This window comes from Anolis sagrei, chromosome 13 (genome assembly GCF_037176765.1).
Source record: "Anolis sagrei isolate rAnoSag1 chromosome 13, rAnoSag1.mat, whole genome shotgun sequence".
NCBI classification, from domain to species: domain Eukaryota; kingdom Metazoa; phylum Chordata; class Lepidosauria; order Squamata; family Dactyloidae; genus Anolis; species Anolis sagrei.
In genome coordinates, this window is record NC_090033.1 from 15,759,894 (window position 1) to 15,773,772 (window position 13,879).

Sequence of the window (13,879 nt, forward strand, 5' to 3'; positions counted from 1 at the left end):
TATTGTTATTTTAATTACATGTATTTCTACTCTATTTATTATTATTACATTTATTATTTTATTCTATTTATTATTGTTATTACATTTACATTATTTTAGTCTTATTATTTTAATTACATTTATTACCACTCTATTATTATTATTATTATTATTATTACATTTATTATTTTACTCTATTTATTATTATTACATTTATATATTCTATTTATTATTGTAATTACATTTATTATTTTACTCTCTTATTATTATTATTATTATTATTACATTTATTACTTTATTTATTATTATTATTACATTTATTTTTTTACTCTATTATTGTTATTATTGTTGTAATATAATATTATAATATTATAATATTATAATATTATATTTAATATAATATAATATAATATTATAATTATTATAATATAATATTATAATTATTATAATATTATAATATTATATTTAATATAATATATTATATTATTGTTATTATAACAATAATATTATAATATTATAATATTGTAATATTATTGTTATAATAATAATCATCATCATCATCATCATAATATAATAATAATATAATCATAATAATATAATCATAATAATATAATAATATAATAATAATAATAATATAATAATAATAATAATATAATAATAATAATAAATAATAATAATAATAATAATAATAATAATAATAATAGAAGGAGATCACTTCATCCTCAAACACTCTCTGCTTCATTCGGAAAAATGCTGCACTCGCAGAGCTCAGATGATGTTGTATTTCAGTGTCAACGTTGACTTTTATGGAGTGGTTAGGGTTAGGGTGATAAGGACCCCATCCCATAATATCCTATTGGTTTTCTACTCCACCTTTTCTCCCTTCTGTCTTCTTTTCGCAGGAATGCCTGAGCACTATACGGATTCACAATCAGAGACCAACTTAGATTGCAACCATGAGTTCACCACTGGTCATAGATGAAGATCTCATGGGAGACGAACCCAAACCTCTGGATCACTATATACGGAAGGGTAGGTCCTAGGGTTGGTTAGGTTCCTTCGGAAGAGCCTGAAACTCGTAAAAAACTTCCGACTTTGGACTTTCGAAGCAGTTTTGAACCATGCAGGAAAGGTTGGTGGTGGTGGTGGTGGTGAGGGTGGTGGTGGTGGTGAGGGTGGTGGTGGTGGTGAGGGTGGTGGTGGTGGTGAGGGTGGTGGTGGTGGTGGTGGTGAGGGTGGTGGTGGTGGTGAGGGTGGTGGTGATGGTGAGGGTGGTGGTGGTGGTGGTATCCGAATTTGAACCACTAACCTTTTCCCCAAGAAATATTCCATAATCTGCAGATGTCATCCATGTTTATTTTAATTTTCAGAACCATTAATCAACTTTGGTAAAGCCTAAAATGTTTTTAAATCTCATGTTTTCCCTCCCCCGGTGACACAAGGGAGGGTTGAGGTGGGCGTGGTTAAGCACAGCCATTGTGGTAGCTTGTGAAGGCCAGGCCCCCCAATGGTAGAGATTGCAAACGGCCCTCCTGTTAATGAGCAGCAAGGCATTTCCTACACTGCCTTGCTGCTCATTAGCCATAATTTCTGAAGGACCCAAAATAGCTGTCTGTAGCAGTCATTAGCCATAATGGCTGAAGGACCCCAAATAGCTGTCTGTAGCAGTCATTAGTAGACTTGGGCGGTTTCGTTCGTTAATTTCGTAATTCGTTATTAATTTGTATTTAAATTAGCTTACGATCCAATATTGAGCCATGCAGGAATAGTGTGAGGAGTAAATTAGATTCGAAACAATTTTTTCAATTTATTTCGTAATTATTTTGTAATTATTTCTTAATTATTTCGTAATTATTTTGTAATTATTTTTGCGTGTCTGGTGCAAGTTTTATAGTTGTTGTTTGTTTTATCACACCAACAGTCAACAACAGAGGGAGAGGGAAGCTTCAGAAGTTCCTCCTGTCCCATTTGGAGGGTTTTTTTTAGCATATTGCGCAATTGCGTCCGCCATTAACGAATCGATTCGTAATTATACGAAATTTCGTAAATTTTGAAATTTTTAAAAGGAAAATTTCAGAATTCTTTAAAAAAATGAAACGCGATGGACCCCTAAAAACGAAACGAGTTTAGAAACAAATTTTTCCATTGTTACCCAGGCCTAGTAGCCACCCGTTGGACTAGTTGGAGTTTCCGAACAGTCTTCAAAGGCAACCCCACATAGAGTGTGTTGCAGTAGTCTATTCGGGATGTAACAAGAGCGTGGACCACAGTCTTTGAATTTCGGTTTTTGTTTTTCTTTGTTTTTGTATATAGATAGTAGGCTTGGGTAACTACGGAAAAATTTGGTTCTAAACTCGTTTTGTTTTTAGGGGGCCCTTGCGTTTCGTTTTTTTAAAGAATTCCGAAATTTTCCTTTAAAAAATTTCGAAATTTACGAAATTTCGTAAAATTACGAATTGATTAGTTAATGGCAGATGAGATTGCGCAATATGCTAAAAAAAACCTCCAAATGGGACAGGAGGAACTTCTGAAGCTTCCCTCTCCCTCTGTTGTTGACTGTTGGTGTGATAAAACAAACAACAACTATAAAACTTGCACCAGACATGCCAAAATAATTACGAAATAATTACGAAATAATTTCGAAATAAATTGAAAAAAATGTTTCGAATCTTAATTACTCCTCACACTATTCCTGCATGGCTCAATATTGGATCGTAAGCTAATTTAAATACAAATTAATAACGAATTACGAAATTAACGAACGAAACCGCCCAAGCCTAGTCATTAGCCATAATGGCTGAAGGACCCCAAATCGCTGTCTGTAGCAGACATTAGCCATAATTTATTTATTTATAATTCAAACTCGCACCAGACATGCGAGAATAATTACGAAATAATTACGAAATAATTAGGAAATAATTTTGAAATAATTTTGAAATAATTTTGAAATAATTTTGAAATAATTTTGAAATAATTATGAAATAATTTTGAAATACATTGAAAAAATTGTTTCGAATCTAATTTACTCCTCACTCTATTCCTGCATGGCTCAATATTGGATCGTAAGCTAATTTAAATACGAATTAATAACGAATTACGAAATTAACGAACGAAACCGCCCAAGCCTACTAAGTACATCTCAATACACGTCTACTTCTAAGCGGGCAAAATCAGAACTACAAAGCACAGCTTCAGTACAGATTCAGAACATCTGCTTATCAGGCTCTCTGGCTGCAAGCCGGATACTCCCCTTTTCTTCCCAGCAGAGAAACTCTCTGTACCTCTCTGTCTCTTACAACAGCAATTCTAATACACAATTGAACATAACAGAATCCATCTTGAATACATATTAACACCATTCTTAATCATATAGAAACACATTGAAAAAACATACATGCATACTTTCAGTAATCCTGACAAGCCCAGCACTTTGAATTTTGCTCGGAACTGGATTGGCAGCCAGTGGAGCTGACTGGAGGGGGGTGGTATGCTCCCTGTATGACGTTCCAGTGAACAGTCTAGCTGCCACCCGTTGGACTAGTTGGAGTTTCCGAACAGTCTTCAAGAGCAACCCCACGTAGAGTGTGTTGCAGTAGTCTATTCGGGATGTAACAAGAGCGTAGACCACAGTCTTTGAGTTTCTGTTTCTTGTTTTTCTATGTTTTTGTATATAGATAGAGATAGATTTTTTCAGTCTGAATATTAGGCCTGGGTAACAACGCAAAAATTTGTTTCTAAAATCGATTTGTAATTGGGGTGTTTTTTTGTTTCGATATTTAAAATAATTACAAAATTTTCCAAAAAAAAAGTTCGGTATTTACGAAATTTCGTAACTATTTACAAAACATTTTGTAAAGATGGCGCCCTTTTTTTAAAATATTTTTTAAATATTTTTAAAATTTAATTATTAATTTAGTAGAATAGGGAGGAGAAATTATTATTAAGGAGGGAAGGCAGGCACTCACTCTGGTGGGCCCTCTCGCTCGCCGCTCGCTCGCCGCTCGCCCTCTCGCTCGCCCTCTCGCTCGCCGCTCGCTCGCCCTCTCGCTCGCCCTCGCCCTCTCGCTCGCCGCTCGCCCTCGCCCTCTTGCTCGCCGCTCGCCCTCGCCCTCTCGCTCGCCGCTCGCCCTCTCGCTCGCCCTCTCGCTCGCCGCTCGCCCTCGCCCTCTCGCTCGCCGCTCGCCCTCTCGCTCGCCCTCTCGCTCGCTTGCTCAGCCGGCGCCGAGAGAGGAGAGCTCCCAGCAAGCCAGGCGGCCATCTTACGTATTTCCGAAATGGACGGAAATACAAAATTTTTTGCCGCCTGCCGTTTTGATATTTTAAAACACTTCCAGGGTTAAAAATAAATTTTGTAATCGTTTCGTAATTCAAAAATTAACGAATTTTTTAACGAATTACGAATTAACGAAACGAATTGACCAGCCCTACTGAATATTACTTAAAAATATAAATGTGGAAAAAAAAATATGAAATAGTTTTAATTGTTGTAACAAGTCCCCCTTTCTCTTGTATTTTTAATATTGATTTTTCCCCCCCTCTGGCTCTATATGCCAACCACGTGCCTGGTTTATTGTGAAGTTGTTATCTCACACGTCTTTCGCTTGTTCCTATAGGACTGCAGCAATTGCACCAAGAACAACTTCTTTGCGATACAACCATCGTGGTCAACAGCGAACGGTTCCCTTGCCACAGGTACGGTGTAGTTCTTCCTCCAAATCTATACAAATGAAAATGTCATGTTCGTTTGTGGTATTCACAGAACTCAGAAACCACTGGGGCAATTGACACCAAATTTGGACACGATGTCCCTAACAACCCAATGTATGTCCTTCACTCAAAAAAATTGATTTTGTCATTTGGGAGTTGTAGTTGCTGGGATTTGTAGTTCACCTACAATCAAAGAGCATTCTGAACCCCATCAACGATGGAATTGAACCAAACTTGGCACGACGAACTCCCACGACGAACAGAAAATATATATATCAATGATTGGTTGGTTGTGGCACACAGAACTCCCATGACCAACAGAAAATACTGGAAGGGTTTGGTGGGCAGTGTCCTTTGGTTTGGGAGTTGTAGTTCACCTACATCCAGAGATCACTGTGGACTCAAACAATGATGGATCTGGACCAAACTCTACACGAATACTCAACATGCCCAAATGTGAACACTGGTGGAGTTTGGGGAAAATAGAATCTTGACATTTGGGAGTTGTAGTTGCTGGGATTTATAGTTCACCTACAATCAAAGAGCATTCTGAACCCCACCAACAATGGAATTGAACCAAACTTGGCACACAGAACTCCCATGACCAACAGAAAATACTGGAAGGGTTTGGTGGGCAGTGTCCTTTGGTTTGGGAGTTGTAGTTCACCTACATCCAGAGATCACTGTGGACTCAAACAATGATGGATCTGGACCAAACTCTACACAACGACTCAATATGCTCAAATGTGAACACTGGTGGAATTTGGGGAAAATAGAATCTTGACATTTGGGAGTTGTAGTTGCTGGGATTTGTAGTTCACCTACAATCACAGAGCATTCTGAACTCCACCAACGATAGCATTGGGCCAAACCTCCCACACAGAACCCCCATGTGGGCCACAGCAATGCGTCATATTATTAATAACATTCTATTATTATTATATTAACAATATATATGATTATATGATCATTATTGTCACTGTCATTATTCTTTACTATATGTGGTTTTATGCAGGTATTGTAATGTATTTTTTATTTTTTGGCTTTTAAAGTCTCTTCCACTGTGTTTTTCAGTGTTTTTATGAGTGATGGACACTCGTTGGCCTTAAAGGTGTCTTGTGTCCAAATTTGGTGTCAATTCGTCTAGTGGTTTTTGAGTTGTGTTAATCCCACAAACGAACCCAATGTATGTTCTCCACTCAAAAAACCCACGAAAACAAAGAGCAGAAAGGACTTCTAAACTGCATGTCCACAAAGGAGAAACTGCGTGTCTACCGAGACCCATGGCCACGCCCCCTCCTCCTCCTCGCGGGGAAACAGCCGGCCGTTAAAGCCAGGCGCACGTGCACGGCCACACACAAAAACACACAAGCAAGTGGAGTGGAGGTGGAGGCTTGCCGCATGGAGTCCCTTCTCTTCCCCTCCCATGTCAGGAGAGCAGTCTCCTCCTCCTTTCCCAGTTGGAAAGTGCCAGCAGAAGCAACGGAGAGCTCCTCGCAAGGAAGAAGGTGAGGAGGAGGAGGAGGAGGAGGCGAGGAAGGTCCACAATGCTTGAATGAAGGACCTTCCTTCTCTTCCTCCCTTCCGTTCTTTCCTCCCTTTCTTTTCTTTCCTTTTCTTCTTTCCTTCTCCTTCCTTTCCTTCTTTCCCTTCCTTCCTGTCCCTCCTTCCTTTTTCCTTTCCTTCTTTTCCTCCCTCCCTTTCCTCCTTCTTTCCCTTTCTTCATTTCCTTCCCCTTCATTTCCTTCCATCCCTACTTTCTTCACCCCCTCCTTTCTTTCCCTCCTTCCTTCTCCTTCCTCCCTTCCTCCCTGTCCCTCCTTTTTTCCCTTCCTTCCCTTCTTTCCCTCCCTCCTTTCCTTTTTCCTTCCTTCCTGTCCCTCCTTCCTTCTTCCTTTCCTTCTTTTCCTCCCTCCCTCCCTCCCTTTCCTCCTTCTTTCCCTTTCTTCATTTCCTTCCCCTTCATTTCCTTCCGTCCCTACTTTCTTCACCCCCTCCTTTCTTTCCCTCCTTCCTTCCTCCTTCCTTCCTTCTCCATCCTTCCTCCCTTCCTGTCTCTCCTTCTTTCTTTTCCTTCCTTCCCTTCTTTCCCTCCCTCCCTTCCTTTTTCCTTCCTTCCTTCCTTCCTTCCTGTCCCTCCTTCCTTTTTCTTTTCCTTCTTTTCCTTCCTCCCTCCCTCCCTTTCCTTCTTCTTTCCCTTTCTTCATTTCCTTCCCCTTCATTTCCTTCCCTCCCTCCTTTCTTCACCCCTCCTTTCTTTCCCTCCTTCCTTCCTCCTTCCTTCCTTCTCCTCCCTCCCTCCCTCCCTCCCTCCCTTCCTGTCCCTCCTTCTTTCTTTTCCTTCCTTCCCTTCTTCCCCACCCTCCTTTCCTTTTTCTTTCCTTCCTTCCTTCCTTCCTGTCCCTCCTTCCTTTTTCCTTTCCTTCTTTTCATTCCTCCCTCCCTTTCCTCCTTCTTTCCCTTTCTTCATTTCCTTCCCCTTCATTTCCTTCCCTCCCTCCTTTCTTCACCCCCCTCCTTTCTTTCCCTCCTTCCTTCTCCTCCCTCCTGCCCTCCCTTCTTGTCCCTCCTTCTTTCTTTTCCTTCCTTCCCTTCTTTCCCTCCCTCCCTTCCTTTTTCCTTCCTTCCTTCCTTCCTTTTTCCTTTCCTTTTCCTTCCTCCCTCCCTTTCCTCCTTCTTTCCCTTTCTTCATTTCCTTCCCCTTCATTTCCTTCCGTCCCTACTTTCTTCACCCCTCCTTTCTTTCCCTCCTTCCTTCCTTCTCCTTCCTTCCTCCCTCCCTTCCTGTCCCTCCTTCTTTCTTTTCCTTCCTTCCCTTCTTTCCCTCCCTCCCTTCCTTTTTCCTTCCTTCCTTCCTTCCTTCCTTTTTCCTTTCCTTTTCCTTCCTCCCTCCCTTTCCTCCTTCTTTCCCTTTCTTCATTTCCTTCCCCTTCATTTCCTTCCCTCCCTCCTTTCTTCACCCCCCTCCTTTCTTTCCCTCCTTCCTTCTCCTCCCTCCTGCCCTCCTTTCTTGTCCCTCCTTCTTTCTTTTCCTTCCTTCCCTTCTTTCCCTCCCTCCCTTCCTTTTTCCTTCCTTCCTTCCTTCCTGTCTCTCCTTCCTTCCTTTTTCCTTTCCTTCTTTCTATGTAAGATATATATACAATATTAAATGGAAGGGACAGTCAAGAAGTAACGAGAGAAGAATCAAAGAATTGGAAGAGACCTCGGAGCACCTTGGTGGAGAGCGACTAATTAAGAAATAAAGTGAAGTGAAGTGAAGTGAAAGTGTTCCATGTAGAAATTTGCAATGACTGGGCTGAGAGGGCTCCCCATAGCTACTCCATCTTTCTGTTCATAGAACTCATTGTCCCACTAAAAGTAGCTGGTGGTGAGGGATTTTTTACCTGACATCGGCAGTTTTCCACGCACAAATTGACTTTGCTCCTTCTATTGACTAGGATGCTCCTCGCAGCCATCAACCCCTACTTCCGAGCCATGTTTTCCAACTCCTTCCGAGAATCTCAGGATGGGGAGGTTCTGCTGCAGGACATAGACCCCACCGTTGTCCAAGCTGTTGTCAATTATTACTACACAGAGGAGATCGCGCTCACCCCGGAGACGGCCGAAGACCTGTTTGTAGCGGCCAGCAGGCTCCAGATCCTCCCACTGCTAGAGAGTTGCTCCAGGTAAACAACCACTTTAAGGGTGGAGAATCTGGAATGCTAGAAACGTATTTGATGGGTTACACATTGGTGCAATTCTGTTGCGTTTTTCTCAGTCTCTACACCATTACACTACTTTTACAAATGGAAGCCGCTATGTCCGTGATGGCGAACCTATGACACGCGTGTCAGTACATTAGGGCTGGGCAACCACGGAAAAATTTGTTTCTAAACTCAATTCGTTTTTAGGGGGTTTTTGCGTTTCGTTATTTAAAAGAATTCCGAAATTTTCCTTTTAAAAAGTTCGATATTTACGAAATTTCGGAAATTACGAAACAATTTCGAAACAATTACGAATCGATTACGAATCGATTACGAATCGATTAGTTAATGGCAGCCGCGATCGCGCAATACGCTAAAAAAACTTCTGAAGCTTCCCTCTCCCTCTGTTGTTGACTGTTGGTGTGATAATTATATTTTTTTTTACTGAGAAAACAAACAGCAACCCTAAAACTTGCACCAGACATGCGGAAATAATAACGAAACATTTACGAATCAATAACGAAACAATTACGAAACAATTACGAAACGAATTGGAAAAATTCGTTTCGTTTTTTAGTTGCTCCTGAATGGTTCACTATCGCTTCGTTATCAAAAAAAATAACGAATTTTTAACGAATTACGAAATTACGAAACGAAACCGCCCAGCCCTAGTAGCCATTTCTACTGACACGTGCCCGCCGGATATTATTTGTTTATTTATTTTATGCCATTTAAAAAAATAAATAGGAAAGAAATTATTATTTTGCAATGTTACCTAAATATTAAGGAGTTTCATATTTAAACTGAAAGATAAATACGATTACTTTGCTATATTATTCGAATATTAAAATGCATTGAATTAAATGTCAAATTTAAAAATATTTAATTATTATTAATATTTAGTAGGGCTGGGCGGTTTCGTTCGTTAATTTCGTAATTCGTTATTGATTCGTATTTAAATTAGCTTACGATCCGATATTGAGCCATGCAGGAGCAACTAAAAATCGAAACGAATTTTTCAATTTATTTCGTAATTGGTTCGAAATTGTTTCGAAATTGTTTCAAAATTGTTTCGAAATCGTTTCGTTATTATTTCCGTATGTCTGGTGCAAGTTTTATAGTTGTTGTTTGTTTTATCAGTGATAAAAAAATAAATTTTCACACCAACAGTCAACAACAGAGGGAGAGGGAAGCTTCAGACGTTCCCCCTGTCCCATTTGGAGGGTTTTTTTTAGCGTATTGTGCGATCGCGTCCGCCATTAACGAATCAATTCGAAATTTATGAAATTTCGTAAATAACGAAATTTTTTAAAAGAAAAATTCGGAATTCTTTTTAAAAACGAAACGCAATGGACCCCCTAAAAATGAAACGAGTTTAGAAACAAATTTTTCCGTTGTTACCCAACCCTAGGTAACATTGCAAAATAATATTGGTTTATTTCATTATTAAGGAAACGAATATTATTTTGCATTGTTTCCTAAATATTAAGGAGTTACATATTTAAATTAAATTAAATGATAAATAATACTTTGCTATATTACTCACATATTTCAGAATGCCTTAAATGAAATGGTAAATTAAATATCAAAATATTATTTTGCAATGTTACTTTATTATTATTGCATTATTATTATTATTATTATTATTATTATTATTATTAGAAATACATTAAATAGCATATTAAATGCTAGAAATACATTTAAATTAAATTAAAAATAAATAATATTTTGTTGGGTTTTTAAAATTATATTTTTATTAAACACTCCAAAAAGGATATTATTTACACAAAGAGAGGTAGAACAACATGATAAGAGAGGAAGTGGGAATTACAATTATATATTTCTTGTTATTTAAACTAAATATTGCGAAATTATGGTTTTTTTCTTGAAGTGACACACCACCTGAATTATGCTCAGTTTTTTGGTGAAATTTGACACACCACGCTCAAAAGGTTGCCCATCACTGCGCTATGTGCTGCTTACACTATGAAACAAAAATTGGAATCTTGTTCCTGGTTTGAAAGCATTATTTCCTGTTTAATTGTGTGGTACATTCTTTGAAAGTAGTTTTTCTATCCCAAGAAACGTTGTTATTAGGGCTGTCAAAAACTTACATTGAATTGGTTGAGAGTCGATGAGATATTCATTGAAAAACTAAAACATAAATGATGTTCTTCCCGTAAAAAAAAAGTTTTGGTAGTTTCAAAAGCTTTTCCCGTATGAAATGACATTTACAAGCCATAGTAAACATCGTGTTACATAGTGTAATAGAATGATAATGACATAATGATGATGATAATATGATGCTATATAATAATGACAATAATTATAATAATAAAGATAATAATTACATAATGATAATAATACAATGATGATGATGACGACAATGACAATAATGATAATGGGATTAACGCAACTCAAAAACGACTGGACGAATTGACACCAAATTTGGACACAAGACACCTAACAACCCAATGTATGTCCTTCGCTCAAAAATTTGATTTTGTCATTTGGGAGTTGCAGTTGCTGGGATTTATAATTATACACCTACAATCATTCTGAACCCCACCAACGATGGAATTGAACCAAACTTGGCACGCAGTTCTCCCATGACCAACAGAAAATACTGGAAGGGTTTGGTGGGCAGTGTCCTTTGGTTTTGGAGTTGTAGTTCACCTACATCCAGAGATCACTGTGGACTCAAACAATGATGGATCTGGACCAAACTTTACACGAATACTCAACATGCCCAAATGTGAACACTGGTGGAGTTTGGGGAAAATAGAACCTTGACATTTGGGAGTCGTAATTGCTGGAATTTGTAGTTCACCTACAATCACAGAGCATTCTGAACCCCACCAACAATAGAATTGGGCCAAACCTCCCACACAGAACCCCCATGACCATCAGAGTGGGCCACAGCAATGCGTGGCAGGGGATGGCTAGTAATCTATATAAATAAAAATGTTCATTTGTGGGATTAACACAACTCAAAAACCACTGGATGAATTAACACCAAATGTGGACACAAGACACCTATCAGGCCAACGGGTATCCATTACTCATAGATACACTGAAAAACACATTGGAAGAGACTTAAAAGCCAAAAAATAAAAAATACATTACAACGCATGTGCAAAACCACACATATACACAAAGGGGAAAACCTTGACTATGATGTTAATAATATAATGACAATAATAATATATGATAATGATAATTATGATAATAATAATATTGAAACACTGAAATGTACTGTATATTCCTTCCCTGACAAGGGGTTGGAACACATATCTCAGATAGAATACTATGGAGATAAACCTGGGGTTGAGCAAGCTGCTTGGGCGTCACCTGTACCATGTCTATCTCCTCTCAGGTTCCTCTTGGACCACCTTTCCCCGGAGAACTGCCTCCGCCTCTACGAACTGGGTTATGCGCACAATGACCCGGATCTCTTCCAAGACTCCAAGAGCCTGGTCAACCTACACTTCCGGCGCCTCTCCCAGGAGGACAAGAGCTTCCTCAACTTGAACCCCAGCACCTTGACCAGCATCCTTTCCTCTGACAGCTTGACCATCGCTTCTGAGATGCCTGTCTACCAAGCGGTGCGGCGCTGGGTGACGGCCCAGAACGCCGTCCGCTTCCCTTTGCTCGGGCAGCTGATGACCTCCGTCCGCCTCCCGCTCCTGACCCCGGAGGAGCTGAGGGAGGTCCAGGTCGAGTTGGGCGGCTGCCGGGAGCTCCGCTTGCGGTGGCGCCGCCTCAATCGACAAGAGAGGTTCCAGCAAAGCCGGGGATTGAGGAGAGGGATGTACTCCACCTGCATCGTGTGCGTGGACCTTTACAACATGGACGGCCCCGACTTAAAGACCAAGGATTTCCAGGTGGGCTGTTACGACCCACAAATGGAGACGTGGGAGAAGCTCCCCTTGCTGAAATGCCTGTACTGCGCCCGATGCGTGGCCCTGGGCGACAAGTTGTACGTCACCGGAGGTGTCCACACGGATGACACGTATTCTGATACCTTTCACGAATACAGCCCACTGCGGGGCCGCTGGACTCAGCTCCCTGCCATGTCCGTGGCCCGAGCGTCTCACGGTTTCCTGGCCTGCAACCAGAAGCTCTATGCTATAGGAGGCTGGCGTAAATATGAAGAATACCTCGACACGGCCGAGTGTTTCGACTTGGAGACGAGGTCCTGGTCTCCCATTGCCCGGTTGCCTTTCGCCCTCAGCCATTTTGCCTCCGCCGTACTGAAGAACAAGCTCTACCTCATCGGCGGGGTCACGAATTCGGTCGGTTCCTGGTTCGCGTCCCGGAAGGTCCTCATCTACGAAGTTGGCTTAGACTTGTGGGTCCAAGTCTTCCTGGAGAACGAATGCTACTGGTCCGGTGCCGTAGCCATGAGCAACGGGATCTACGTCATCGGCGGCTATTACCGGAGCCGGTCCCGGCATCACAGCGAGCGGTGGCCCGATTCCGGGAACATCCATTGCACCCGGAAGTGCTTCTTCCTGGGCAAAGATGGCAAGGTGGACAGAAGCGTGCCCATCCCCAGGCTGCCGTTCGAGCTGGCGGGAGCGGCCGTGGTGCGCTGGAAGCACCGCATCTATGTGCTTGGTGGAGAAAACACCTATTTATATAATAACATAGAAGGAGAAAACTACGAGGAATATTACAACACTATTTTGTACTGGGAACCGGGAACCCCCAAGTGGATTCAATGTCAGGAAAGGCTTCCGTTCACCAGCTGGGGGCTCAGCGGCTTTGGCTGTACCACCATGAAGATGCCCAAAAAACCCATCCTGGATCTCTTCCGAAAGACTTCCGTTGCCCTGACCGCCGTTGAAATGGTGAACTCCTCCTAGAGGCATTGTCAAAATGCTTCACTTCTTCTGCAGCGGAACCAGTTGATAAAATGGTTTCCACCCAAGAAACACCTGAGAAATCTGAAGGCGCTTCTATTTAGAGGTATAGAACAAGACTAGCAATTACCTACCTTCTCTCTTGTGTCTGGTTTCTCATTTGTATTACCGTTTTCCGCCACACTGAAATATAGGAAATGGGAGCCCTGTTTTCCTTGTTTCAGATAAGGGGGGGTACTCATCACACCAAAGTCGTCACACCTAAGATAATGTCCACACTTTATGGCCCAACATAACGTAACAGTTCTCCATACAGAACTATTCCATGAATGACCATTCATGGATTGTCAGACCTACCCTTGACTAGATGGGCCTTGAGGTTCTTTTCATATCTATGACTCTATACAGTTGCTACTAGGGCTGGGCGGTTTCGTTTCGTTAATTCGTAATTCGTTAATAATTCGTTAATTTTTCCAATTACAAAACGATAATGAACCATTCTGGAGCAATTTTTTTAAAAAACGAATTTTTAAATAGTTTTGTAAATGCTTCGTATTTCGTTATTGTATTCGTTTCGTTATTGTTTTGAGGTCGTTTCGTTATTATTTCCGTATGTCTGGGGCAAGTTTTATGGTTGTTTTTTGT

General features: G+C 40.6%; 1 protein-coding gene across 1 annotated transcript; it reads left to right on the top strand.

Annotated features, from left to right (window-relative positions):
* Positions 1 to 935: 935 nt before the first annotated feature.
* Positions 936 to 13,237, top strand: LOC132764955 (kelch-like protein 28). The gene is made up of 4 exons (XM_060759127.2): positions 936 to 1,011; positions 4,593 to 4,671; positions 8,124 to 8,351; positions 11,746 to 13,237. Exons 1-4 carry the CDS (start codon positions 936 to 938, stop codon positions 13,235 to 13,237), a joined length of 1,875 nt encoding a protein of 624 aa, XP_060615110.2.
* Positions 13,238 to 13,879: the final 642 nt, after the last annotated feature.

Coding starts and splice junctions, on each gene's coding strand:
- LOC132764955 (XM_060759127.2), top strand. CDS start 936: ATGAGTTCACCACTGGTCATAGATGAAGATCTCATGGGAGACGAACCC. Junction 1,012..4,592: donor GGATCACTATATACGGAAGG/GTAGGTCCTAGG, acceptor TTGTTCCTATAG/GACTGCAGCAATTGCACCAA. Junction 4,672..8,123: donor GAACGGTTCCCTTGCCACAG/GTACGGTGTAGT, acceptor TCTATTGACTAG/GATGCTCCTCGCAGCCATCA.